Source organism: Orbilia oligospora (assembly GCF_000225545.1).
Source record: "Orbilia oligospora ATCC 24927 unplaced genomic scaffold scaffold00080, whole genome shotgun sequence".
NCBI lineage: Eukaryota > Fungi > Ascomycota > Orbiliomycetes > Orbiliales > Orbiliaceae > Orbilia > Orbilia oligospora.
This window is the reverse complement of record NW_011645637.1, coordinates 1,497,562-1,521,776: the sequence shown is the minus strand read 5'-3', so window position 1 is coordinate 1,521,776 and position 24,215 is coordinate 1,497,562. Positions and strand designations below refer to the sequence as shown.

At 45.3% G+C, this 24,215-nt stretch overlaps 7 protein-coding genes across 7 annotated transcripts; 2 read left to right on the top strand and 5 right to left on the bottom strand.

The window, feature by feature from the left end:
- Positions 1–748: 748 nt before the first annotated feature.
- Positions 749–2,916, top strand: AOL_s00080g426 (uncharacterized protein; the record flags this gene model as incomplete). Its single annotated transcript, XM_011124801.1, has 2 exons — positions 749–1,731; positions 1,794–2,916. The coding sequence occupies 2 exons, from the start codon at positions 749–751 to the stop codon at positions 2,914–2,916; spliced, it is 2,106 nt and encodes a 701-aa protein (XP_011123103.1).
- Positions 2,917–5,430: 2,514 nt separating this feature from the next.
- On the top strand, positions 5,431–6,899 carry AOL_s00080g425 (uncharacterized protein; the record flags this gene model as incomplete). The annotated part of the gene is made up of 3 exons (XM_011124800.1): positions 5,431–5,637; positions 5,698–6,006; positions 6,078–6,899. The coding sequence occupies 3 exons, from the start codon at positions 5,431–5,433 to the stop codon at positions 6,897–6,899; spliced, it is 1,338 nt and encodes a 445-aa protein (XP_011123102.1).
- Positions 6,900–7,147: 248 nt separating this feature from the next.
- On the bottom strand, positions 7,148–8,456 carry AOL_s00080g424 (uncharacterized protein; the record flags this gene model as incomplete). The annotated part of the gene is made up of 2 exons (XM_011124799.1): positions 7,148–7,705; positions 7,764–8,456. 2 exons carry the CDS (start codon positions 8,454–8,456, stop codon positions 7,148–7,150), a joined length of 1,251 nt encoding a protein of 416 aa, XP_011123101.1.
- Positions 8,457–9,824: 1,368 nt separating this feature from the next.
- AOL_s00080g423 (uncharacterized protein) lies at positions 9,825–10,622 on the bottom strand (the record flags this gene model as incomplete). Its single annotated transcript, XM_011124798.1, has 1 exon — positions 9,825–10,622. The coding sequence occupies one exon, from the start codon at positions 10,620–10,622 to the stop codon at positions 9,825–9,827; it is 798 nt and encodes a 265-aa protein (XP_011123100.1).
- A 2,263-nt stretch (positions 10,623–12,885) lies between these two features.
- Positions 12,886–15,179, bottom strand: AOL_s00080g422 (uncharacterized protein; the record flags this gene model as incomplete). Its single annotated transcript, XM_011124797.1, has 2 exons — positions 12,886–14,592; positions 14,655–15,179. The coding sequence occupies 2 exons, from the start codon at positions 15,177–15,179 to the stop codon at positions 12,886–12,888; spliced, it is 2,232 nt and encodes a 743-aa protein (XP_011123099.1).
- A 2,471-nt stretch (positions 15,180–17,650) lies between these two features.
- On the bottom strand, positions 17,651–18,300 carry AOL_s00080g421 (uncharacterized protein; the record flags this gene model as incomplete). The annotated part of the gene is made up of 2 exons (XM_011124796.1): positions 17,651–18,061; positions 18,178–18,300. The coding sequence occupies 2 exons, from the start codon at positions 18,298–18,300 to the stop codon at positions 17,651–17,653; spliced, it is 534 nt and encodes a 177-aa protein (XP_011123098.1).
- A 3,681-nt stretch (positions 18,301–21,981) lies between these two features.
- Positions 21,982–23,035, bottom strand: AOL_s00080g420 (uncharacterized protein; the record flags this gene model as incomplete). Its single annotated transcript, XM_011124795.1, has 2 exons — positions 21,982–22,353; positions 22,739–23,035. The coding sequence occupies 2 exons, from the start codon at positions 23,033–23,035 to the stop codon at positions 21,982–21,984; spliced, it is 669 nt and encodes a 222-aa protein (XP_011123097.1).
- Positions 23,036–24,215: the final 1,180 nt, after the last annotated feature.

Genomic DNA, 24,215 nt, shown 5'->3' with positions numbered 1-24,215 from the left:
CTGTTTCTTTGTTGGTCCCCTGAACCGTCAGCATTCTGGGGGCTAACCTGAGGCTCATCAGAAACGATATCGATTGGGAAAGTACCTACCCCGCCAAGACCAGGTGCCCAAAGCTTACCCTACACACTATAGGTAAGTATTTTACTCAGAGCTCGCTGAATAAAGCGACTGGTCCTGCAGTGAGAATTGATGATCTCGAAGCTTCAAATTTACCCGCGCAGCTGGATCCATGCATTATTCCTAGGCTCTGCTTCACCATGCATGCAATGTCTCGCCTGTAGCCCTAGTACCCCTGCAGCCACCCGTGCAGATCGAGCTATTAATTCTATCGGAACGTTAATAGGGTGACTTCGGTAATGAGACCAGGAAGAAGCCCGTGCTGCGGTCGACTGGAGTTGACTTTGGTGAGACCAGAAACATGAGATCGATCAATGAAAGGGGTTCTCCGACATCGAAGCAACAGGTTCTGCCAAGGACATATCGACATGGGTAACTGCCGCCCGCAACACAGCTGGCTATCAGAACTTCTGGTAGCCGGTACCATGCGACGGATAGCTATGTCCTGTCTTTCGCTTTAGAAAATTCTTATACCCAGGCGGCATGAGCATAGACTGTTAACTTGACTCAAAGTTTTTGCTTTGATATTAACTACGATATCCCGAATCGATGCTCTTCTGATCTCAAGCCCAAGAGTTTTGGAGCGGGTTGATTCCATCGGGCACGAATTGGCCTCATTACCTCCTTCACAATGTATCGACGAATTTTACAGTTAGCATGCTCTATTTTGTTTGCAATTCTACTACTCTCGCAGGAGTCTAAAGCGGACTTCAAAATCTTTCAGCTCGGTTCCGCTCTGATCCCTTCAGCTGCCAGTTCAAGATGTCGAGTCGCATTGACGACGAACATTGTCTGTGATCCATTGCTGCAGTCAATGGTCACCGGCATGTCCATGAATTTGACAACAGACAGATTAGATTCCATTTGCACGGCGGCTTGTGGAGCATCTATCAAGTCATATGCAACCGGTGTGCAAACTTCGTGCGGATTTAGTCTATATGTCAATAGCAGCACCCCTCTACAGATTCCAGTTACGGATTACGGCAATGAGAACTGGTGGAAGTACAATGTAACTTGTTTGAAGGATTCCGCTGGCAAATACTGCCAGCTTGACAAAAAGGATTGCAGTACATGCAATCTACAGATGGTTCAGATGGAGTTGAACTCCCCATTCGGCCAGCCACGGCTTGGGAGCCCAGATACCTTCGCGGACCTCAAAAAAACTTGCAGTGTAGCCACGAGTTCATACCCATTGACATACACAGCATCCGCGGCGCCGACGGAAACCCCTAAGACCTGTTCAAAGTCATATACCTCCAAAGCCGGCGACACTTGCGTTTCAATAGCAAAAGCCAATTCCGTGAGCACCGGTGGCTTGATAAATCTAAACTCACTCGATGCGCGGTGCAAATACTTGGTGGCGGGAACGACCCTATGTCTGCCTGATACATGCGCTCTCCATGTCGTCAAAGCGAACGAAACCTGTCTTGATATTATTCGGCAACACGCAAACACTACAGGGTTATTTTCGCAACCACAATTGCTATCTTGGAACTTTGAGATCGATCCTCACTGCGAGAACATAGGTGAACTGGTGGGATATGGAATTTGCGTCTCACCGCCTGGCACTACTGCTCCGCCTGACTGGCAAAAGGACAATGAAAAAACGGAAGTGTAAGTTGAAATTGACTCCTGAAGCCTACCATACCAGCAATAGCAAGCTAATCAGCGGACAGACCAAAGCCAAGCAACGGACACCCTCAATCGAACAAAAAATGCGGCGCATGGCATACAATCGAAATCAATGAAACTTGTGATAACATCACTTTCACATATCAAACTAAGCAAAGCGACTTCGTGTTCCTCAACCCCGGCGTCAGGTCTGATTGTACCAATCTTCAGGCCGGAACAGCGTATTGTGTGAAGCCAGTAGGAAGTATCAGACGATATGATGACTGGAAGCCAGTCCAGTTCCCATCTGATATCTTAACCGCAACTATCAACCCAGACCAACCTCCAAACAACCGAAGTCACACGTACCTTTGGCCAAACTCTACAGTTCCAGTAACCATAACTATTACTCAATTATTCCCTCCAGCTGCCGAGACAAGTCGTTGGGCTACGTATACACTCTGTCCCGACTTTGCTGCAACAAATCCGGATTTTGAGGATGGGGACGTTCCTTGGTATGCCCTAGAAAACGAAGCTTGGATGAGTGTCTACGATGAGTATTGCATGATTGGTGGTAATAGAACGATACCTACGGCGACGCCCACGTGGCCTAAGCTCGATGTACCACTGACCGCGGTAGCACCACCTGGACCAACGAACAGCGGTGCTCCCAAAGATTGCTTGAAATGGGTAATCGTCGGGCCTGGAATGAACACATGCCCAGGAATAGCTGCGGCAAATAACATCACAGTTGAAGATTTCAAGAAAATGAACCCATGGATTGACGCTGATTGCCGCAATCTTTGGGCGCAAAATGCATACTGCGTAGACACAATAGCAAGACATGAACCTCCGATCACGCAGCCACCAACTACAACCACCACTAGCCGTACAACCACCACCACTAGCAGATTGACCACCACTACTACTGGCACAAGTTCCAAACCAACGTCTTCCACGACTCGATCTGGAACCCCAGTAGCAACAGTCGCCCCTCCGGGGCCGACTGAATCTGGGTCATCTTCAGCATGTATCCGCTGGCACGTTTTTGCAACTGGGGAAACATGTACGAGAATGCTCGTATCTGAGAACATAAAACTTCCAGCTTTCCAGGCGTTGAACCTCTCAGTGAATAGCGCTTGTAACAACCTCAAGGTTGGAACTGCGTATTGTGTTGCTAGTGCTTAATCCACACATTCAAAGCTTCTCATTTCTGTGTTGATTATGTTGCAATCTTACTCCTTTATTTTGTACATTTAATGGAACAGATACCAATTTGAAAATAAAGGGAAATCAGCATGATTTGGGTCTGGATAGCTAAACTATCTTCAAGACGAGAGGTAGAAATTCTTTTTCCAAAAAAAAATATCTTCAAAGGCAAAAAACTTCGTTTGTATTGGTACCGATTAGTGAGTTGATCAATTAGCCTAGCCTAGCGGACCAGTCGGTGTTTGTAACAACGCCTGCAGCTGCGAGACAAGTCACACAGGAAGTTTTGAATTCATGATGTGTCACCAAATATCGCAAAACCGAGATTGAACATGACGGACATAGACCAGCTCTGAGAATTTAGCAAGGGAAAACACAAATTTGCTAACAAGATTGAGCAAAGGGCTCTTCGCGCAAAGCAAATTATCCTGCCGTGCACAGTGCAAGTGGGACGCCGCCGAGCTAGTGCGCGAGCGGGTTTGAAAAGGATCTCACTAGCCGAGGCATGGAAGGTGCACAAAAGATTTACCGATTGCAAGGAACATGAAACCTGTACGCCCCAAACTTTAGAAAGGCGAGGGAGGTGATGGTCCTGACAATGACGCCAGGGTTACACTGCTGGACAGGGACAGCTTAGAGCAAAAGCAGTAGTAACCGTGAGCTACCTGCCAATTCTATCGAAACTTAAATTCAGGAATTTTGGATCTGAGTATTAGTTAACCCTGACTTGGGTGGATTTTACTGCGCCGAGTCCACGGATATAGCTTGCCTGTAATTTTCTACAATCAGATTTTTGCAGGACTGCGTTAATTGGTAAGGATAAGACGGCGCTGGAGAGATCAGTACTGCAGTTGACTTGATTGATAGGTGGGAAGAAAGTACCGACCTGCATTTACATTCAGAGGTAAAAAATGTCTAAGACTTTAGTAAGATCTCCGAAAGTCAGCATCGAGCCTGCGCCCTGGAACTAGGTACCAAGTGCTTTTTCGAAGATAACCTTCGCAAACTTAATAGCTAGTGCGATCGGAAGTAATATTGTCATGTGTAAAGGAATTAGACAGACGGAGGGGCTGTATCATAGCAATCTAGTGGCCTATGGCTACGCCCACGTTTATGTTGCGTTACGTAAAAACAATCGGTTTTTCGAGGCTTCGGATGAATAGAATCAGTACTATATGCAAGAGCCAGACTATCATGACAATCCCTTTGCTAAAATGTTGTGCACATGTACTACCTATCCAACCCCACCAAGGGAAGAACATTCGTCGGTAAGACAAATGTTAAGCGCGCATGTAGTACTAATACCGCACCTGTCTAGTCTACCCGAGCCTCCCGTCTAAAGTAAAATTTTGCTGGTCAATATCGGGCCTTTACCCTCTTTCCGCGAACCTTGGAGTGGTTACCCTTCCGGGGTTTTCCGGTATGACATCGTGCATTTATGTGCGCATGTAAAGCAAGAAAACTTTCGAAAATGATCTAGAAACGGGCGAATACTACACACAAAATTGCCAATGATGACGCCAAGAGTTCTATCAAGGAAGTCACTCAATTGATAGTGGTGCCATGGGTCTGATATCGCTGCCTTATAATAGGACCTGTATTAAGTTGAGCGATTCTTATAGGGTGCTTAAATTGTCTATTTATCGGATCGGTAAATCCATGACGGAAGTTAAGTTAAGCTAGGTACCACAGCCCCGCTGCATCCTTAAGTTCCGATGTGGTCCATGTTGATCCCTGCTAATAATTTTAAAGGTTGATCCAGTCCCTTTCCAGGGTACGCATTGTCGACGGGTTATAGACAAGGGTATGCCTGTTCTCTCGATACTTACTTCGTGGTGGCGGGAATATGCTCCACAGCCAAGACCTTAAGAGAATCTTCTTTCAAATAAGCTTACAACAGCACGGCACATCTCAGGCTCGGAGAACCACGACATCACAACGCCATCAGCGGAGGCAATTCATCCATCGATATTTTAGAATATTAACTAATATAATGTGGAAAACTTCATTCCCGGCCCGGCTTATGGGTTAGGATTATATCAAGTTGGCCTCCTCGTATAACAAACGAGGATTTACAGATGCAACCTCCAGGCTGTAAGGCCTAGGGTTCTGGTTCAATAGCCCTTGCTCTGAATGCATACCGCGGAACGCCGGTACTTCCAAGCTTTCAAGCATGCCTAACACTCTTTCATCGATTGATCAATTAGATTTTCAACAACTTAAAATTCTTCATCAGAGTCAGAATTGCCAGAGGTAACTACCGACGAGTCTTGGCAGTCGTCTTTGTTCCACAATGCCTCCTTCGCTGATCATGATGTATCCTGCAGGACACCCATTTTCCCACGTTGTGTACTGCAGGGTTGTAGGTTGGGACTTTCTCTAGTACCTCATAAGGCTTTAATGATCACCATGAGCTCAGTCTTTTTTATCGTAGCCTACCAGCCAGAATTGTCCTTCTCAGGTCTCGAGTTACTGTACTGAATCAATCTCACAATGGCCAGTCTTCTCAAGCTCCTGCCTTTCTTCTCTGTTCTTCCTGCGCTTGTTGCTTCTCAATGGACCGAGCCTCCACCAGGTCCAGCAGATCCAAGCACTGTGAAGACTTGCACCTTCTGGATCATTGCAGAAGAAAGCTCTAAAGCGGATTGTCATGGCTTCGCAGCTGATTTAGGTGTCTCATGGCAGGATTTCTCAGCATGGGTAAGTGATAATTCGAGAAAAAAAAATTTTGTTCCGACTAGCTGACTTGATTTCTTACAGAATCCATCGGTTGGTAATGACTGTGCCGGTATGATTGTCGGAAATGCCTACTGCATCGAAGATAACAACGGCGTACCGACCACCACTACCACCACCACTACCCGAGCTACAACTACATCGTCTGGCCCAGTTGCACCCGGGCCAACCCAAGACGGACAAGATCCTAACTGTATTAGTTGGGAATACGTAGCCGCCGGTGAAAACTGCAGAACGGTTCTTGCAAAACGCCCAGGTGTGACATTAGCGGATCTGTACAAATGGAACCCCGCGATAGGGAGCGACTGCAGCGGCCTCTGGGCACAAACTTGGGTATGCATTTCTCGATCCATAAATGCCCTTTTCACAGTGTTCCTTCAGGCTGACACTACCTAACTATCTAGGTCTGTGTCGCTATTAAGGGTTGGGTACCCCCCAGTACCACTACAACCACAACCACAAAGGCGACAACGACGACTGCGGGAAATGGTATAAATACTCCTGCACCCACCCAAGCCGGTATGGTAGGAAACTGCAACAAGTTTTACTTCGTCAAGGCAAACGATGGCTGCTCAGCTATAGCCTCTCAAGCGGGTATCCCTATCGCAAAGCTCTACGAATGGAATCCCGCTTTGAACGGTGACTGTACTGGTCTCTGGGCCGATGTCTATGTTTGCATCGGCACAACGACATATACAGCAACCCTCACCACTACCACGAAGTCGACTACAACCACCACCAGAACCACCACAACTAGCAACAACGGGGTAGCGACCCCTAGTCCGATCCAAGATGGCATGGCCAAAAACTGTAATAAGTTTTACTTCGTCAAAAGCGGCGATGGATGTAGTTCTATCGCCAGCCAGTTCGGAGTTACTCTAGCAAACTTCTATGCGTGGAACCCAGCAGTCAAGAACGACTGTAGTGGCCTTTGGGCTAACGTCTATGTTTGTGTGGGTCTGATAGGATCCACTCCTACTCCTACTACCACCACAAAAACAACTACGAAGGCGACTACTACCAGTGGGATCGTGACGCCTACGCCGACCCAGTCTGGAATGGTCAAGAACTGCAAGAAGTTCCATTTCGTTCAGACGGGTCAAACTTGCGAAACTATCCAGAGGCAGTACAGTGTTACTCTAGCACAACTGTTTCAGTGGAACCCCGCAATCGGTTCTACCTGTACCGGAATGTGGGCCCAGACCTACCTCTGCGTGGGCGTTTAACCAGCTCTGAGGGCGGTTGTTCTGTAAACAATCCAAAAACCTGGTAGAAACAGGGCAAACCATACATTATAATCAGACATAGACACGTTGTGATCGATGAACGACGAAAGACTGTACTTAATAGCATGTTTGTGGAGCGCTTATTGCTAAATGAATAACCATTTAATACCTTCGAGATGAACCCATGCAATACCCATCAAGAAAGAAAGAAAGAAAAAACCATCCAGTATCCATGAGTAAATAAGCCATTATGTAGTCGGTCGCTCGTACTCATTGATGTCTTCGAAGCCTTTCCAATGACTTGGTAGTTGCATAGATTGGCACCAAATTCCACCATCTGAATCATTGAAGAACAACAGTTTTGGCTTCCAGAAGATATTCAACGGAAGAACAATTCGAGAGTTGTTGAATAATACTTTCCCTGTACCTGAACCCGCTTCCAGCGCCGGACTAAAATCCAATTTCTCAAAAGAGAATTTGTTCCAACTCGAGAATAAGGGTGCACCTTCGCTATCCCCATCCTTTGGGAGTGGGATAACCTTTTGCCCTTGGATCGATTCCAAGTACTCTAGATTGTCCTTAATGACACTAGGCTGTTTCGCCATAGCAACGTGCTTGCGAATCCTGAGAGCCACCTGGGCCAACGACTGGGTTTTCATTTCGCCAACGGTACCTAGTGGGACATAAAGCCCGAAGTAATGACCTTGGAAATACTTCTCGCTCGGATCCTTCTGGATTCTATCGCCGAAGTTGAAGGCATATCCCATTGACAGGAACAGCGAATCTCTGAAAGAACTATAGATTCTCTACTTCAAGTGTTAGCTAACTTGCTTCTTTATATTCAGACGAATAGCCGAATCTCACTTTTGTCCACCAAGCATTGACAATATCCATTTTTGAAAGCCTAACTTGTTCCCCCGTTTCCTTTGCCAAGTCGTCAATCTCTCTCTGACATGAATCTTGAAGTGCCGAGATAAACCTCGGTGGTAGGTATATATGCTTCTCGACCCCGGGTTCAGTCAACCCGAACTTCGCAGCATAGTCCTGGTAAATTCCCTGAGCAATGATCCTGGCAAAACCCGCGAGGCCAACTTGGCACCAATTACGGATATATTCCCAGCCTCCAGCTTCAGGAGGGTCTACTAGAGTTGTATCTTCTCCAGTTATCATTTCCGAAAGCTTCTTATCGATCCCGGGCGGGGGTACTCCTTTGGGTAACTCCTTTCCCCAAAGTGAGTCGTTGTACTGACGGACGATATCGTAGCATCCCTGCCCGTCCACGAAAAAGTGCGAGAATTTGAAGGCGATGATAGTGGCATCCTCAAATAAGGTGACCCGAATTGCAAATAGCGAGCCAACAACAAGATTCAACGTCGATAGAGTATCGAAGAACAAGTCAGTGACCCCTAAAACGCCATCTCCTGTCCGGTATGGGCGAATAATCGGCTTATTCCCCTCACGCTCCGTTTTCGCAAGTTCAAAGTCAATCGGTGTGGCATCGTGTAGTTTGGCATCGATAGTCCTATGCTTAAAATCTACCCGGGAACCAGTAGTCATGTGGTACGGAAATTTCTAAGAATTCCTTATCATCAGCTTTCACCACCGAAAACTTTACTATGGTTTGTAATTGACGAGTGGGCGAGGTTCTGATCGTACGCTTGTTATCAAATCTCCTCCCAGTACCGGCCAATTTTTTACCAACTCACGATGCTTCTGTTCTAGCAAGCTCGGATCGAGCCTTCCAGATATCGACAGGCAAACGCAAGTTATACAATCTTGACCGAGTGGTTCATTCGTCTGTAGTGTGTATTCGTTAGGCCAGTCAACCTTCGCCGTCTGCGTCCCTAGAGAACCCATTGTCGCGGATTTTTGCTGGTCTAGACGAAAATCGATAAGGATTAAATATCAATTGTTTGAAACCCAGATCTGGCCAGAGAGAAATGTAGATACTGTCTGCGGGTAACAAAAGTTGCGCTTAACACTGAATTAATCAAGTATTTAAACTAGAAAAATTGGGCTAGTCGCAAACAAAACAAGCTTACAAGCTAATACGCGATGGCGACGGCGATCTTGTTGTCAATGCAAAGGTGACTTCGAATCCAGCGCCAACTGTTGACTGAAGTGCCGCTGATCTGACGTCACAAAGATATCTGCCGAGGGGTTAGGATCATGTGATTGCAAGGATGTTGTGCCAAAGGCTTCCATGCTCCCATTTATGCGGAGACTTCACATCGTACAAAGAAGCCCAGCTGCAATAATATCAGCAGTTGTATTCTTACCAGTTGCCGTGGTGGCAGTACTTAGCTTTGTCGGTTTGCGGCCCAATCTCCAACCAGCGCCTCCAGATCGCAACACAATGCCCTGTTGCATTTAAGTCAACACATCAACACCTGAAAGCTTCCCACGCTGTGCAGCTGTGGCCATGCATGACTACCAGGTACCTAATTTACCTAAGCAGTGATAATAGGGGGTCACTATCTGTCGCACATGGTTTATAAGATTCAGATGACAGCAGCAAATAATAATTGTTCTGCAGACTAGATCCTTTTAAGATACTGTATATATTTGTGTGAACAGTGCGAAAATCCTCGAGATCGTCTAGATTCTTGGCAGATCCTCGTGGCCTCATCGAAGAGAGGCTGTGAATTCATATTTAACTATTTGAAATACCTACTGGGTCTGGTTTACGAGACAATACCTACTTAATTAGTGAAAATATACTCAAGTACAGCTTTATATAGACACTTAGAATGTTAGCTCAAGTGTAGCCCTTAGTTTCACGGAGCAACTTAGCGGTAAGAAAGCGAGTTTCTGTCCTTATCTCTACATACTATAGATCGATATCGCGATCCACTACACAAAAAAAAAACTACAAGAAAAAAAGTCCTCTTTTCTCATTTTGATTTTCGTATTACGCGAACACGTCTAAACTAAAGCGCCACCTTCCCGAAGAATCCCTCTTATCCATTCCCTGGTTTCATCATCTTGAACCTCCGTTAAATCCACCGTCTGGCCAGTGCTGTGATGCGATCTAATCTCTTCCCCAGACTCAATACCCTCAAACGGGACTTTCCCAGTATAAAGCTCCCAAACAGAAATTGCCAAAGCATAGAGATCATCCGCTTTAGTGGGGGGCACGTAGTCATCCTGTGATCGCGATTTATTGTAATACTGCTCAGTAGCTTCTCCAATGATTGATTCATCCATCAAGTGTTCCCATATTTGAGAACTTTCATCAGCTGGTCGCGCGGACTCAAAATCGCATAAACGTATTTCATTGTCTTTGCAGACGACAAAATTTGCTGGCTTAATGTCTCCGTGTACCATATTGTATTTTGTATGCAATCTTTCTACGACGGCGATCATTTCAGCTTTTATTCTGTGCTTTTCAGATTCATCGGTAATCTCTTTTATGGAATCGATCAGAGGACGTCCGACCTCCATTACGAGACCAACCTTTCGAGGACCATTATTTGGGTGGGCATCAAATCTGATGATATGACCGTGAACTTTGACCCCGCAATCTCCTGCAAGCTCTGCCATGGCTATCTCCCGACTCTCGGTGAAATATTTCAGAGCGAAACCTTTATACTCATAGATAGGATCCAGAATAAACCGGTCGGATAATTCTCGGAGCGGTTGCTTCAAAAGTCTACCTTTCTCAGGGTCAATTATGAAGAGATCATCCCATAGAACGTCGTTGGGCTGTAGCTGCGTCGACATCGTAGTATATATCTAGAATTAAGGGTAAAGTTTGAGGGAGGATAGTTGAAAATGTATGCACGGTGTTATAAAGAATATTGTAGAGAGGAGAGGATGCGGCAGACCTCAGGGACTTTATAGCCCTATTGGCCATGGCGGTCAGGAAAGAAAACATAAACTACTTAAGTGTGGTGCGGGAGATAACCTGTATATGTGTGTATAGGTGCACACTAGTCTCGGAGCCAATCTAACATGAGGATATACCACCCTACGCTGATTCGGACCAACCTTATATAATCACAGTCAATAGCATGAAATAATATGAATTAAATGAAAGCGAGAGGACTCAGTATACTTCATGGTATCATTCAAATTAAACATAGTCATAATTATCTTATAGAAAACCAACGAGTCCAATCTTAGCATCATTCATACCCTTCCATCCAGTAGAGAATTCAACACAGAACCTCGACCAGTCACCCATATTTCCCCAAAGAAATTGCAAAATAAATAAGATGAAAAAGATTGGATGCTTCAAAAAAGTATAAGACTCAATTATCTATCACTTTGCTGCCATGAAGTAATTTTATTTTATTTTATTGAAGTTTTCGCAAAAGTTTTCGCAGAAGGATACCCGCGCTGGGACTTCGGTAGGACGAGGGTCGCCACATCAGTCACCCACATTCTACCAGCAAAATAAAACAAAAAAACAAAGCGGATGAATCCAGAGAACAGCTGGCATAAAGCCCTAGAACCAGTGTTAATCTACTCAAATTTAACATAATTAAATAGTTGCAATTAAGTGTGTCGCTTCAGTAGGTTTGGCCTCAGGCCGTTCACCAGCCACGAAGATTCAGAATCATATCGGGATTTTCGTATCTAAATGTGATCCACCGCTCGGATTAGGGTAGAGGGCAAGAGATCCACGGATTTTTTTCTTCTAACGTCCCAGGCCCAGTCAGATCATTTACCTATCGCGCGTACTATCACCTCAAACTACCAAGTAGCCCGGATTTAATTGCGCGACCTAGTTCGCTCAAATCATGTACACCCAAAGACTCCGAGCTGCTATAAAGCCCCAGAATACCCCTATATTTAAGCCCGAACCTTTTAGCTCCATACCTTTCATCTTGATCTCGAAAGATTAAACTATCGGATAACCATTCCAAACATCTAACTACCAAATCACAACCCTTGATACCCCCACATTATATATACTTTGACTATCCCAGTATGTGCGAGTATTCAACAAAAAACTTCCAATTCTGTTGCCAACCTAATGGCTATGAACACTATTATTCCATCACGAAATTCTGTTCATCTGAACGAAGAGACCAAGGTAGATGCAAATCTCTCGTCGATAACCCTGATTTGGTGAAGGAGGAACGTCGAACCTGCCCCTTCTGTACGCATACGAATGGTATATCTATCACGGACACAGACGCGCAGGGGAGGCCTCTTCAAGAAAACTCTTCCTAGCTCTAAGTTAGTCTCCGAGTTCATGGATCTTTAGCCTGGTTAAGTAGCGCAGCAGCTGAATTCCTCTAATCTATATAGGCATTATGCAAAGAAAAGACGACAGATCCACGTACATACAATTAGACAAAATCCCTAACTAAGACCCTGAAATCTGGGACACGTCTCGTTTTCCTTCTTGCCCTTTCTTTCTGTCTTCCTTTCTGTCTTTCTTTTTATTACCCCTCATGTACCTATGTCTATTTATGGACTCTATTAATTTCGCTATCTGTCTTTCCTTTCTGCAAACAATCATGCCGTTGTGTAGCAGCTTACACATAACTCGCAAAATCATTCGTTTTTAGTTCCATTAGCCCTCTCACTAAGGTAGAATAATACATACTGATCCATGCGTGGCCCAAAACTCCTTTGGTGCGTGCAAGCACACTATCTGGTTGCGCGACTAGCTTCTAATCAATCTTAATGACCGATGCCAGCTCCTAACTTCCCTTTCCTTCCCCTTACCTAAGCGTCGCTCAGCCTATGCGAATGGAGACCAAAGTAGCGTAAATGGACCTTTCGGTGGTATTTTATTGGGGGGAGGTTCAAAGAACACATGCGTGGGGCTGGGTACGAGACAAACATACTGCAAGAATGAACGGTATTGTGATAACTAAATACATAACTAAAAACCAATATTACTATACAATAATCCCTTACACCTTCTTTTTATCATTAACCCGAGTCCATAAAGTCATTCACACAGAAAAATAGCAAGGTAACATATCATTGTCGTAAATTTTCGTTCCCGAGATGTCCCGCTTAGCACTCAAGCGGCCGCGGGGAAAGGTTGTGCGTTCCAACGAACACGGCGAAGATGCCTATCTGGATCGTTGACTTGGTTGCGGGCGTGTAGCCATTTCGCGTTATCAACCACGATGACCATACCATCGGGCAAATCTTCGGCCCTCATGACTTTCCTCAAAGACCTTCCCGAAGACGATTGGCACTCATCAAGGATCTTGTCAAGTTCCTCAAGTGCCAACTCTGCTTGTTTCGTCAAAGGACTAATAATGTCGCGACGGAATCGAAGTTTCGGTTCTCCATCACTCATATCAAGCAACGCTCCGACCAGGGTTTGAGAAGTTCCTTTGTCAAACTCATCTGGAACCGCAAAGACAAACTCTGGCATGCTTAACCTGCTAATTGTCTCCTCACAAAGCTCCTGTACAATATCGCTAGTTCTAACAAGCGACAATGAGCCGCCACCATATCTATCGGCATGGAGGACGTGTAAGGCGAAGTGGCGGGGTGGGTTCGCTTCAAACGAGCAGTCAGTGTGCCAAGGAAAAACATGCATTGTCTCACTTCTAGCGAGAGGATCGTTTGCGCTGTGGACCTTGCCGTGGATCGGTTTGACATCCCACAACCAACCCTTTTTCTGCGAATGGTCTACCGGAAGACCATGACCATGCGTCGGGTGCAAGCCATCTCTAACTAACGAAACAAGATAATCCGATTGCGGGTCGGAAAAATTGAGGCGAACAAGCGCTACCCCGTTTTCCTCCAGCGACCGATGTACCTCCGAAACATGCCTGGCAGCAGCACCGCAGGAAGGAGAATACGCGTCGATAATCTTGGGTGGGAAGACCATCAAATCGGCGCTGTGTTCCGAAACGGTCCTCGATGGACGACGAGCTTCGATAGGCTTGGGGTGCATTGGGAAGGGAAGACAGTCCCTATCACAAACACCCATCATCCAGCTACCACCCCTGGATAAGGCGCAGATCTTCTCTGCTGATGACCTCCATGGGCCAAATCCGTTGAAATACCCATCAACCATAAAGAAGGTCCCCACGATATCCCATGGAACTGTTGTCATTGACCCTTCAACAGGCATGACGAGATTCATGGTTTTGTGATTAACCGCACGCTGGAGAACGTGGGAAAGCTTAGTCGTCGAAAGGAGGGTCTGCCATTCTTCTTCCGGAATATCTTGGCGGAATATTATCCCAGCACCCTTTCCGCTACCAGCTGGCTTAAAAAGCCATTGCTGCGATCTATCGCTACTCGAAGCAGCCTGATATTCAAGTGTACCAGGGAGGCATGTCTCCGCAATTGAGTTTTCCAGAAGAGCGGCAGCTTGGATGGAGAGAACGTTTCGGGTGACAAGATTCACAAGCTGATGACGGACTACACCTAGCATCCTCTTGTCGTGCACTAGCATTATTGTTCGCATATCATTGATCCGAGACCGAATCGAGATCTCCCATAGCAGAGGCTCAGAGAGGGAAAGAAGCTCATCTTGGTGCAATTCAAGCACGATTTGCGAGACTTCGATTTCGCTCCCGTCGACAACTTGTATCAATCTATTTCCGGCATCGGTGGGGATTATTCGTAGCTGGGAAATATCGGCGAAAATTACTTCGGTGCCAAGAACCTTGGGAAGGTGGTGGATATCATATCCAAGCTCTCTCCCCTTCAGGACGTGTAGCGGTTTCGTGAGGTCGAATACATGGCCGAATACGTCGTCAAACTAGAACACACAAAAACTGTCAGGTTTCTCAGTAGGTAGTATTATAATTTTTGACCTCCTACCTGTGAAAAAGCCGGCTGGAACCGGGAGGTATCATCTCTATAAAACCCATTGGCCATGCCAAGTGTGCAAAAGAACCCATTGAACCCGAATCTCGCATTGATTTCGCAAATTTTTATTCTGGGATACGCCGCTTCCGTGTTTTCTTCAACAAGGAAGTCCGGGCGCCAGCTACCGCTACGCCAAGTGACTCCCTCATGATCGAGTCGCCTGAGGAGCCTCTCAAATTTAGGGTCAAGTGGTATTGTGCTCGAAAGATCCGATTCTTCCCACCACCTCGACACGATATCTGTGATGGCGGTATATAGATGTTTGCTGACGCTTTGGACATATCGAAGATATTGAGGGCTAATATAGACCGGCGGGACGGAGACTTTGTGCATTAAAACCCCAAGGTTATCTCCCGACTGCGACTCCGGGAAGAAGGTATTATTCAATTTGATCTGTTTGGGGATCAGGATTGACGGGTCGCAACCAAAAGCTGGCTCTGCAGTATCGCAGTCAATGATTTGGTATAAATGCTCCATGATGGCCTTTATAAATAGTTGTATAATATAGTAAACGTTGCAAAGATAAGAGACGTTGCCTGTTTCTTTGAAGTGAGGAGATTAAATCATTTGCGAAGTCGATAACAGTGGGAGGAATGTGGCATTTTATAAACTAGTACCCAAAGGCTTCGTGCGCGGGAGTCAAGCGGAGTGACGTTAAGCCCATTAACTATCCAGGAGGTTGACCAAGTATACACCATCGGGTTCCATTGCTCGAGAATTTTCAGTCGCAAAAGTAATAATGATGTTGCGTAACATGCGGCAGGGGCCGCAGGCGACAGGGCATTCAAATGGTCCGATCTGATAAAAGTTCAGCTAGGAGAAACGACACGGTCGTTTTTGCCTTGCAGAAAGTTCTAATGGGACCGAGACGCTAGTGATGGTAATTTCTGGAAAGGGGAATCATCGTTCCCTTTGTCGTTTAGCTTTCATCGACATGTCTGAGAAATCTACAAGTGCAACCCGAATTCCCCGGTGTGACGGCATCGAATCTGCAAGCTCCCTTAAACAGGAGCCCTCAGATATGAAAAATCTGTGAGCTGCACTGCACTGCAGGGCGCATTTTCACAACATGCAGCTTTGCAAATCCAATATGGAGTCTCGCTTATGCAAAACCTATTAAATGTTGCAGCCAATGATTCGGAGAAGTGTTCAATGCATCTTGCAAGCTTTGCAAGCTCTGCAACTTCGCAGTTGCATCAGGATACTAAGTTCAAAAGCCTACTTTTTCCCGTTTCGGGGAGGATATGCTTGTGTGTTGCTGTCCTCGCATTGCGAATGCGAAAACCCGGAATCTGCGAGGGAGTTACCTGAATCTAATTCGATCGAGCTCTGTGAAAGCTGCCGATGGGGCCTTTCCTCTTAAGCTATAGCGAGCTAGCTCGGAGAGCCTATTCCGACCGACCAAGCTTGGGATAGTCGTACGGCGGCTGCGGAAAATAAGTTATATGTTCTCAAGATGCTTACGGAAACTTCATGAAACCGTCCTAAAAAAGATTTGTCGTTCTTGATCTAAAGCCCAGAGATCAGTTCATAATAAGGCTTTTTTTTTTCTGGATGAGAGGTCGAGACCACACCGACCATGCAAGTGTATGTAGGGTGACCCTATAACATTCTAAACTTCATGGGTGGGGGTAGATCGATCCTCTCTCGATAATATCATTCTATCCCCTCTGAGGAAGCCAGGCTCCCTCTGCAGCTCTGCAGTTGGAAATTGAGGGACACGGTGCATGGATTCGCTTGGGCTTGCGGATGCGATTGGATGCACCCCCGGAATTTTTTTTTCGTCTCGATCTCATCGAGTTCTCATTACGGCTTGGTTCCACAGAGCAAGGGTCCCGCTCCGCACCTGCATACGAAAAGCCTTGGTTTTGCAAAAAAAAAAAAAAATGCCCAATTGTTATTCATCATGCTACTGTCGTGCTGTAGGCATTATATGAGAGGCATGTTAAAAACCCCCGCAAGGTGGAATCGTAGATTTTGACACGGGCGGATCTCTCATCACTGATTGCTCAGGGACAAGGTGGCTGGCATGCACATCGGAGCCGTCTTGCATCGGGCTAGGAGAGCTGGATTTTCAGCTTCTTCTCCCAGCTTTCTCAGCTACAAGATTTTTTTTCAGAGACGGGCCACCGTCTTAGTTCGGGTAATTGCAGCTTTCGGGGCGCCAAAAGACAGATCAAAGATGTCGCTCGACGCCAGGGTTCAATGACTACTGCAAAACATGCATAGCAATGCCAGTCGCTGAAGCCATCGATGCATCGCTTTCGCAATTAATCTCGGATCTGTCACAATATTCTGACTCCCGTCCGTCTTTCAGATCTCTGTCCTCGCTTCTGGCTTCCCTTCCAGGAGCCATTCTCCACAGGTGCTTCGGGCCTCGGTTGGAAGGATGATCAATGACCTCCCAGCATGAAAAAACGTCTTAAGACGAGACCGGAAGCTGATGACAAGGCCGATGATAAACATAGATATGAGCCAAGCCAAGGACTGCGGCTCTGGCGGTCAATCGCCTAAGACAAATTATTAGCAGGTAGCAAATATTTCAGTGCAGGTAAGGGGGTGAAGAGTGTGGGAGGCGGGACGTTCTATCATGTCTTAGACACTTATACAGACTTCGAAGGCAGATGTCGGCGCGACAGTGTTGCAATCGGCATTCGCAACACAATTTCCAAACTGCGGCCAGCTCTGGTATTCCTCTTGTGGAAACGAAACAACGTCACCATAAAGAAGGTACTCCATGCGTGGTCGTATCTAAAGCTTTGGAATGGATATTTCATTGCTCGCGGCTTAGTGCTACATATATCCTATACTTTATCAATTTAAGAGATGGAAAAGGAACAAAAGGAACTTAATCGAAAGAGTGTGAGAATTGAAAGACGGTGCACGCGGTGTAAACGACATGAAAGAGGGTGATACCAGCCGAATCCAACCCTGAAGATCTCGAGCTCTCACTTACGACACCTCGCAATACAATCCCTCGTTCCCGCGATCGCATTGCTAGCAAGATTCGGAACCCTACTTCTAAAGCTCGAAATATCCCCTCCAAACGCATTACTAACAAGATCAATAGGTAACTCAAAAAGTGAATTTGCAAACGTCAACGTGCCAGGATCCTCGCTAGAGAGTGCCGACACAAGCGTAGCCTCAGTGCACCCCTCATTAAACATCGTATGAAGGGCCGCTTGAGGAAATATCGTCATAGTATTCGGCGTAAGTGTATTGACGATGAGCTTGGCGCCGTTTTCTTCATAAAAATATGTCTTGGTCGAACCCTTTGTTGCAATAACGTAATTAGCGGCCCTTGGGTGGATGTGTGCGGGCAGTATGCCACATGGTGCCAGGGTTATCAAAGCTAAGGACTAAAGTAGGTTCCAAGATATTGAATCATCTTAGCCGCAATGTATCTTTCGCATGGTTGCGGTAGGCTGGCTCTTTATCATGTGGCGTGAATGCCCGATAAGGGGATGCAACATACCATGCCATTGCCAATCACGGCCGGAAAATTCGCTGCACTTGCGGTGACGACTGAGCCGGGGTCTTTTCTGTAGGATGATTGAGCGACAAAATTAAAATCTGTTAAATTGTGCCGACACATCATAGTGATAAGGATTAGTAACTGCTTGCCAATATTTGAGACCACCACAGTCTAAATCACTTACACCAAACTGAACTATCATTCAAGATCGAAAGTCTATCGAGTTGGGTCGCTTGCGATTTTAGGAGCTGGTTCGTCTCTGGATACAAAGTTGGGTATGCTTCCGCAAAAGAGCAAAGGGTAAAACTAATTAAAAAGAGAAATTTGCAAAACATTGTGGATATGACTAGTAGAAATCGAGTGATTCAGGGGACACTGATTTTAGCGCGTGAATTAATAGTCGGACCGCGATATCTGCATGTACCCTGAGCGAGGTTTTAAATCCTTGTATCGGTATAATATTGATGAAAGATATATCCCAGACGGTCTATATTTGAGATCCCTGGTTTCTTACAAACTTTACAAGGACTTGCTCTGAGGTGACTGATCACCAGCCTTTATAGATGCAATAATACCTGACACGGCATAAATGCCTCTTTATCCATAAATTTAGGCTTCATATGGAAATAATCGCACATGATTAAACCCGGAATGGCCCCGGATCGATATTCGCAGAGTTCGTCCATGGACGCCTAAACCTAGATGGCTGAATTTTCTGAGGGTATGACAGAAGCCTACATCCCCGCCCAAGTATTTAGATTCCCAGTCCTACCGCTGCATCGGCCTCGACGTGGGTGGTGACACAGAACTGTCATAATCGTATCTAACATCGATACGCGGAGGCAGTGGGTCCATGGGGTTTCCCGAAATCTATCACGAGCGCTTTACAATCATGCATGCTAACTACTTAAGTATGTATATTCCTAAAATAGATTCGGTACGTTGGATTCGAAACTGAGAAACTGAAAATCCCAGCGATCAGCACCCTTGATGAATTAGACAGTGCTCAAGAGTTCCAATTCGTGTGGTAAAACATTACCATGGACCCTAATATAGCCAGATGTATCACCATTAGTATATTCAGAACCTGTCTTTCAAGTAGCGTCCAGGTTACGATCTAGTTCGGCGACTTTGTATACTCACCAGGTCTTGAAGCATGCTTAGGTTTTTGTCTCATGCACACACTTGCAAGCTTGGTCACGTCGAAATATATTGATACGTCAATTTTTCTAGCCCTCTGACTCCATAGTTTTCGCGAGATGTCACCGCTACATCGAAATGCCCCCCGATACATACCTCGGCCAAAATTAAAAAGGCCACCAAAGTTTCAATGACATCAAGCCACACTCAAGCTTTCCTTGCATATGTGACATCCCTTCCCAGAATCTCAATATAATGCCTTAAATCCATTCATACCCTCCAAAATCCCGACCCACCCATCAGTTAAAACCTTAATTCGCGAACCAAAAACTCTCCCCTGTGTTCCCATCTGATAAAGTTTTTAGCTTTTGACTATAAGTTTCTTCCAGACCTGAGCGCGCGCATTCGGACTTTGACCATTTTTTCCCTTCCTTTTTCCTATTCTAGGATTCAAAGTTTCTTAAGTCTTTCTCCCTAGGTTGTTCTACAATCCCTGCTCCCTCGTTGAAAGAACATTCTATTCCTTCCAATGGTTTTTTGACTCTTTCGACAAGTCAACAGAGAACCAACAGATATATCGTTGAGCTCTCCAACAAAACATTGGAAGGAAATTCCTAGGAACTTATCACGTGTTCGATAGATTATATAATTACTATATTTTCAACGATTTCCAATTCATATATGTTCTATAAATGAATAAAATTTTTAATTATTTTATGACTCTTTTTATTCTGTCGGTCTTTATATTTATAAGCAATAAATTATATTTTTAATGGCATCCGCTCAGCTATTGTAGCGAATAATAAACTATAAAAAACGCAGACCAGACGGCTAGTATACGGTGGCCTCGAGGCCTAAGTAGGAGGGGTGCTAGTTTTTTACCTATACTCCAGAAGATACCAACACAATTCGTCTCTTCTCACTCGTTTCCGGTATTAATTCTGTGAGGTGAGCCGGCAGCCTTTACAGGTGAGAAAGCACATTATGATTGTTTAGTTAATAGACCTAAGCGTAAAGTATTTTATGTTGCATGGTTATTGCAATGAGAGTTAATAAGTGGGATACCTGCTGCCCTTTGTGACGTCTGGGAACGAGACCAAGGATACCTAACGAATTGAGATGGAATCGCAATATGTCATGAAATCTGGCAGCCGCGATTACGTCCGGTTCGAAGCATCATGCATCCCCGCATTAGCATTTTTGGACCGAGGCATAATTTATATGCGGTCACAATTTACGAGATTAAAATTTGTACAAATAAATGTTTGCTGAATTGGTCGACATGTGGCAGTTTGATGTGGATCGAGGAGCACCGCTGATTGATGGTACCCCGCCCGTAGTTATTTCTTTGGCTGGACCGGTACATGTCTCCGACAATTCGGCCCCCTCCTCAATCATAATTTTTATTTTTCAATTTTGCTTCGCAAAACTAACCACTAGTTTGATGAATAGCTATTTCACCTAGTGCTAGTCTCGCACGTAAGGGTAAATATTCTGCCATATACGTGTAAAGAAGCCAGGCCATCCTGATCAGCTGAAAGTATATAAACGCCCTTCGAGCATCAAATAATCTAGAGCGAAGCCGCTTTTATGACTGTTCCATAGTTTCGCAATGCAATACCGCCGACCTTGTTTCGAGCTCTCCTCCAAACCCTTTCGATTTCTTGAAGCCTTCTATAGTTACATAAGACCAGGAACAACCCCCGACACTGATTGCCAAAACACTTCCCTTTCGGGGCATCCCGACTTAATAGAAACTCGTTCACTAGCCAGTGGCCCAGCAGAAGATGAAGTTGCTGTGGTAAGGGTATATATTTATGCGAGAGCATATATTGTGCAAGATGTAGCCTTGTAGCCTCGCAGCCTCGAGACTAGCTTGTCATAGGCTGTGTTCGCGTATACCACGCTACCAGAATCACCCATGTGGTAGACCTCATATCTTTAAATAAATATGAATCCTTCTAGCCTCCCCGCAATTCTTAACAGTTGAGGAGTCCGGCAGCGAGACAAAATTCTAAAGGGTACGCTTGAGGGAATATGATGCGTCAATGCAATCACACTGGCGCCGAACTTGACACCGGGTTCACGGTTGCCTTCTGTAAAATTCTCAGCTGGCGCCACGGCTGCAAATCAGAATTGCAGAATAAATGACGGGCTGATAAAATTCATTTGATTGCGTGTGTACTATTCCATATTACTCGTTATTGCTTGCGAGTGATTCGAAGGTGGAAGCACATGAGTTTGAGGCATGGGTGTAAGAAATGAGTATAAAACATGGGTATAAACCGGCCTGAGACTGAATAGATTTCTCCGGAAGCAATCTTAACCTGTGCAGGTTGGACCACAATGCAAAGGCCGCTATAAAAACGCTTGAGTTTCACAGCAATCAATACCTACCATCAGCTTGATCAATAAAGTTTTGCATACTATACCAATATATCTCTTTCAATCTTATAACACTGCACTACCGGGTTGATCGGTGCCACGGTTGCCACTCCTGCATCAGCATTCGCGCGGAGTGCTTTTCATCGATCTGTCGCTAGATTTCCGTGCGCCGACGCTTTCTAACGCGTCAACGCCAACGTTAACGTTCTCCGCAAGCCCCAAACCTGTCGGCTGCTCGTCTAGAATAGTAGACGCCTCCTTTATCGTAAATACATGCCCCTAAAAATTCCTTGTATCGGCGCGCCAACTAATCTCTATAGAAACAGTCTCTGCGAAAAGATGTTTTCGAGCATTAACGACTGGGGATTCAAAAAGAGAGGAAGAGGTATTCTGACTGATTGTGGGAGATGTGAGCGGGAAGTCTTTTGCAAGTGGTGGATCCTTTGGGACAACGTCGACGACGAAATGGCGTGGTATTGTAGCGAAGAATGTCAAGAAGATGACGCTTACGAACATTGTTACTGTTGTGGTTCTCCCGACTGTGAATGTGAGGATATGGACTCTTGTCTCTGTGGAGGATGCGGATGCGGATACTCTGATTGTTACTCTAATTGTCGCTGTGATGAGTGTAACAAATGGGTGGATAGTAATCTATGAATGTAGTCAAATTGCCGATGTAAAACAGTGGGAAGTTATTAATTTAGGTATCACGATATCGATGGTTTTTATCTTGTCCCTGTATTAACACTTTTAAAATGAGTCGCGGGCTTGTTATAAAAAACATTATTCATTCAAAATAGTTAATTTATCCCCGAAGCTGATTTAAATATTTGTTTTAAGTTCAAATATTCCAACTATATTTATCCTATATTATTATTTATTTATTTGGAGGTTATATAATCAGCTGGCGACGAGACAACCTTAATAATTATCCAACCTATCTATCGTCAAAACTTAGTAAGGGGATTTAGATCCAAGCAAGAACCTCCACTTTTCTAACTGCACAAGGCTATGGGATTAGAAGGCCTAGACTTACGGTAACGTAGTACCAGATATATCCCAAGAAAGGGGCCGATCCAAACGTGGTTCGGAAGTCAAAGCAGCCCGTCCTACCAACTTTACGCCAGACTTTGACCCATAGCCAAAAGCCTAAAGTCGACCCCCACCCCCTCCTTTTCTGTTGTTCAGTCTTGGGAACGAAACCAGCCCTTTGTTCATTGGCTAATTCGACTGAGAGGCCCACCATCCGTCTTTTCGTGCTACCCCAAGATGGTTGTGACTTCGGGGACCGCCCCAAACTATGTTTGCAGTCGCTCGCCCCTGGGCTCTCCATGAAAGATATCAAGTCCGTTGAATAGCCAAACCCCGAAGGGGGTCCATAGATTGGCCCCCGAGGCAGTTTCGGCTCTAGATTCGTACACCAGTCTCGAAATCGAAACTCACGCATGACCACGCTATAGCATCAGCACTAGCTTGGCTTAGATATAGAAAGGAGATTATCTCCGTTCGCATAGTGCACAAATATCAGCCTATAAGCATTACTGGCCGACTAACCGGGATTGCATCAATTAGTTATTCACGGTCCTACCATTCTTACGAACTCACCAACTTTAAAAGGCACAATTATAAGGATAGGGTACTCAATTCAGAAACCTTGTTTTCTGGGCTATTAATATTGCTGACGTAAAAAGGCTAGTTGATTACCGGGAATAGTAGGTTCCATACTTTTAACATCTTTAACTTGGTTGTCATCAGCGTGATACCATTCAGCTATGCTGTGCAATTTATCTTTACTACCTAGCTAGCTAGCGATGTTGCACAAAATTAAAAAAAAAGTGCAAGATATAGCGAGTGGTAACGCAATACCACGCTTACGTACATAAACACAAATCCTGAACATGGCCATGGATGTCCCAATACCCATTAAATTCATGATCAATAATTGTAGGATCAAATACCTAATAATACCAGCCGCCGAATTCTTAAGCTAGAGTCAATCGATATCGACATGCCAGTATATCGGTATGGCTGGCAGCGCCGCAGCAGAGCTCAGTAGTACACGGCTCAGCCCATTCCCAGATCCCCAGCCCACTTAAAATCAGAAACTTCTCCGAATTATACGATCAGGTAGTATTTATGATATCTCGATCAAGGGTCGTTGGATGCCTAAGCGAAAAATTACAAACTAAAAACAATACACAGATCGATCAGGTGCAGCCCTAAAATCTCCCCAAAGGACGGGTTTCTAATTGATCGGATAATACTTCCTGGACCACGCGAGCACGTTTTCCCGCGGCTGGGTAAATTTACAACAACCACGTTATCCCGCGGCCGCCCTACCGGTAATTACAGATAATTGTCATAGAAGCTCGAGGAGCACAAAACATTTCAGCTCCCGTCTCCCCAAAACTTCACAAATAGAGACTCTGAAACCTAGGATCTGAGACTTATCCACACTACCATCAGATGGAAAACCCGGGTATTATAAGAGTTAACTTCTTGCATGGCTTGTA